The sequence below is a fragment of the Triticum urartu genome, unplaced genomic scaffold (assembly GCF_003073215.2).
Source record: "Triticum urartu cultivar G1812 unplaced genomic scaffold, Tu2.1 TuUngrouped_contig_9965, whole genome shotgun sequence".
NCBI lineage: Eukaryota > Viridiplantae > Streptophyta > Magnoliopsida > Poales > Poaceae > Triticum > Triticum urartu.
The window spans coordinates 8,358-12,695 of record NW_024121061.1 but is presented as its reverse complement, the minus strand read 5'-3'; the positions used below and the strand labels follow the sequence as shown (position 1 = coordinate 12,695).

The 4,338-nt window shown below is 40.8% G+C and overlaps 1 protein-coding gene across 1 annotated transcript; it reads left to right on the top strand.

Annotated features, from left to right (window-relative positions):
• The first annotated feature begins 3,047 nt into the window (after nucleotides 1-3,047).
• Nucleotides 3,048-3,353, top strand: LOC125532450. Its single transcript, XM_048696508.1, has one exon. It carries the CDS (start codon nucleotides 3,048-3,050, stop codon nucleotides 3,351-3,353), a length of 306 nt encoding a protein of 101 aa, XP_048552465.1.
• Nucleotides 3,354-4,338: the final 985 nt, after the last annotated feature.

Sequence of the window (4,338 nt, the reverse complement as noted above, 5' to 3'; positions counted from 1 at the left end):
CCACCACCAAACACATGCAAAACTAGTGAAAGCACAAACAACAGCAGGAACACGTCTCTCCTCAGGATATAGTAAACATGTAAATCGTTGTTCAGTTTCTAACTCCCAAGTAAGATATATATCAGGAACATATCTACCCTCAAATGGTGGAATATTCAATTTTAGTTTAGGAAGATGGTCATGATCTCGTACCTCAGGTGGTGCACTCGTACCGTTGCGATGATATGCAAGAGGATGACCTGGTGATGGTGGTGCTGGTGGTTGCACATAGTTCTGATTTTGATCAACCTCGTCCTCGTAATGGTCCTCCACGTATGCAGTAGCCGCAGGAGCTACAAAAGAATTAACAGTAGGTACAGCGGCACCAGAAGTTTGACCAGGCTCAAGGGGAACGCGCTGTGCTCGTCCCACTTGATTTGGAAGGCGTTGTTGTTGTTGTTGTTGTTGTTGTTGTTGTTGTTGTAGAGGTGTGACAGGTGCAGCGGGCGGTGGTTGTGGAAGACGCGCAAGCAATTCTTTAAAATTGTTATCGAGCTTTGTTTCGAACACCTACTCAATGCCATCTATCTCTCCATGGCCTCTTCAAATCTATTTAGCACATCTTCCACCTATCCACTCATCATTTGCTGAAACTTATCATGTAACTCTTTGTTCGTCATGTTCTCCTAGTCAGTCTCGTCGGCTTGTGATCCTGCCATGGTTAGCAACAATAGAAACACACAAGAATATGATCCTACAGACTATTAGGAAGTGGTGCTGGTGTGTCACAAATCCGTCAAGCAAATATCAAAATCTTACCAGTTCTTACCAAGCAGCAGGTGGTGATCATCAACCGTTGTAGTCAAAATTCTCAAAAACTTGAATAGAGCGATTGCCAGGGAGAGTCAAACACACGACGTAGATGTATGTGGAGCTGGGAAGACTTATAATATGGTAGCAAAAAGGGTCAGCAATAATCAATTCAGAGATGCAAAAGTTGAATAAACGCTCAACGACGGTATTGTGTTGGTCCTAGGCTAGACCGTACCAGAGACGCGAGCCTAGAACACGAACAAAATCATAGCACGGCACGTAAACAAGTGAGGAGCACTCTCTGAAAAAAAAATTCCTTGTTTTCACTTTTTTTTGCAGTTCTTTTTTCCTTTTTTTGCTCCGCAATAATTTTTTTTTGAAGAAGTCTACAAATGGTGTCAAAACTGCCTAGCCAGAATTTTTCAGACTTATTTTTTTAAACTGGAACTATTTTTCTACTGTGGGTATCAAGAAAGTTCGGGAGTCCTACTTTGTCACGGCTCAGAGTATGGCGTGATCTAAAAATCCAAAACAGAGTAACAAAATACTGGACTCGGACTAGGACTGAAGGCGGAGATGAATCTGGTGGAACTCGGACTGGTGGCAGCGATGAATCTGGTGGAACTCAGACTGGTGGCGGATATATGTTGCAGGTGGACTCGGATTGGCGTGATGGCGGCGAATAGGTGGTGGCATATATGGACTCGGATTGGCGGTGAATATGTGGTGGTGGTATATGGCAGTGGCGATGAAGTTGGTGCGGTGGTGGTATACGGCAGCAGCGATGATGATGATGATGCGGTGGTGATATATGGCAGTGGCGATGATGATGATGATGATGATGATGATGATGATGCGGTGGTGATATATGGCAGCGGCAACGTGAAAACCTGTAAACAGAACTCGAAACTCTAAAGGACTAGACGCTAAGACCAGCAACTTGACACGACGATGCAACCACAAATTCAACAAAGCAAATACAGAAAAGCATTATGCAAAGGCTCAGATTGGTTCGGATAGGATGAACTAACCCTAATTTTTTTGGCTTTTTCGTGGACTATAGGTATGAAGAATAAACTCGATCGAAACTATGAAAAACTGTAAAATTTCACCAAGCAACCTGGAAATCTGATACCACTTGATAGAGGCGAAGGTGTCCTGATGTTTTGATGAGACGGTGGCTATCGTTTTCTGTGGGAGTCGACCTTGTCGACCCGACTGCGAATGTACGAGATGCCGCGCCTTAGCAATCGCTAAACCAACTTTTGAGGGGTTATTGACCATGCCGGAGCACGATCAACCTGACCATGAGGGTCTGTTTCCTGCGAGCAAACGAAGAACAAGCAAGAAACTGAGATTGCAATCTGGATATTGCGAATATAAGAGGAAAACTTTATTAATGAAGGTGGGGTTCTGTGACACCTTTGTCTGGTCGTTGAACACAAACGAAGTACGCGAACTTGCAGCTATGGCGAACTTTTAATCTAAGGAAAACTCAAAGTCTAAACGACGCCCTAAGGGCTATATATATGGAGGAAGAGGGAGGAATTTCGTGGCCCTTGGAGGAGGGGTCCGAAACCAACCCTAACTCTTGTTTCCCCACACATACAGACTCTAAAAACAACATATACTTAAGTATTTCGAAAATACATGGTCCTGGCTCAATAATAACGTGACGCAGCATCTAGAATAGCCTCTGGACGAAAATTATGAAGTGACATCTTGTATATTTCATTCAAGGCTTCATGCACTCATTATGGTGGCTTCAAAGTCCTGAAATCATCACTTGAAACTCTGTTCTTGTTTCCCTTGCGCATGCCATCAACTCCATGCTTGTACTTACTCCAATGTTCATCCTTCTCCAAGCTAGGCCCTTCATTTGTAAACAAAACAAATGTATCCAATTTAGGTAGCATCATATTCTCATGAACATTAGAATCATTACCAAGAAACGAAAGTACCTGATAATTTAATTGGCGTGTGCGAGCTCTAGTAATTGGTCCAGTTTGTATAGTAGCAGGGGTTGTGGGTGTAACAATGGTATTGATGTCCTCTTCAAGCCACTAATGCAATTAATGAACAGACAATTAATTATGTGTGCTATGATATCTATCAATATTTCTCCTATATAAGAATTCTAATATCCCACCTAAAACATTCACCAAAAGCACACAACTCTTGCATTACCAATTTTATATTAATTGAAAAATCCAAGAGCCCTGCTAGTGTCGCTAAGAGAAAAGTTATACATAGCAATGGCGAAACTCCTAAGCATAATGTTGGTCCTTGCCATCGTATCAGTAACCGTATCTGCTGACGAATGCGAGCAGGACCGAATAGACATGAAACGGGAGTGTCGGCGCTACCATACATGGCCAGCTGAGCCAAAACTCATCCCATCAGAGGCATGTTGCGCCATGTGGCAGAGGGCAAGCGTACCTTGCCTTTGCAAAGATGTCAACAAGGATAAAATGAAGGTATTATGCATGGAGAAGGTTGTGTTTGTCATCAAGTATTGCAAGATGCCATTCACGCCTGGATCCAAGTGTGGAAGTAAGTGAAATTAATGCTATGTTAGCCATATTCAAACAATACAATTTGGATTTATGCATATTTCTTCATGTTATATAGAGATGCTCTTTTGAATTCATATGATTGACAAATATTTTTGTATTGAATGTTTTTTCAGTCGACACCATTCCTAATCATGCTTGATATATCGGTACTATGAGGAGGAAGCAATGGATTTAGTTCATTTTTCTGCCTTCACTATAACTTCCTTCTAAGATCTATAATGTGAGGGCTTGAGCTGAGAAATGTCTGTCCTGCACAAACTTTGTAAAAAAATAGTTTGAAACTTATAATAAAGTTTTCTCCTTATATATCATCACACTATAAGTTCTTGGAGAAGTCTAGCTGAGAGCACAATTGAGAAGATACTAAAATTTCCTCAATAAACTTCTCTTTTCCAGGCATGTTTACAAAAGACCCATCATATGTCACAATAAAAAACCCACCATGTTTGATGTATTGCATACGAATGTTTTAAATTGTTGTGAAAAAGCTTCACTAGTGGACTTTGCTTCTGGCGTCCACTGTGATGTCAGAACCTCTAGCTCAACATTATATTTTACTAGTATAGTACCCCGTGCATCGCTATGTATCGATCATACATACTATAATTGATCATACATACTATAATTTCTTAATCAAAATAGATGCGGTTTAAGGCCTGAACCCGGACAGAAGCGGATAACAATGCAGCCAGCCGGACTTATCATAAAACCTGGCATTATTTTAGACCCAAGCGCAACCATAATTAGTTGTTAGGCAAAATTTCTGCAAAACGCAGAAAAAGATAGGAAAAGCCTTAAGAATTTTTTTGAAGCACTGACGAAGCATTATTATTGTTGTCGGCGGAGTCAATAAAATTTGGTTCTTATTTAAGGTAATCATGTCAGTTTGATTTTGCTATCTTTTTAGTCTTTCTATTGTTCATTTTTCTGTTTTCCTTTTGATTTTCTTTTTTTTTCTGTTTTTCTTTTT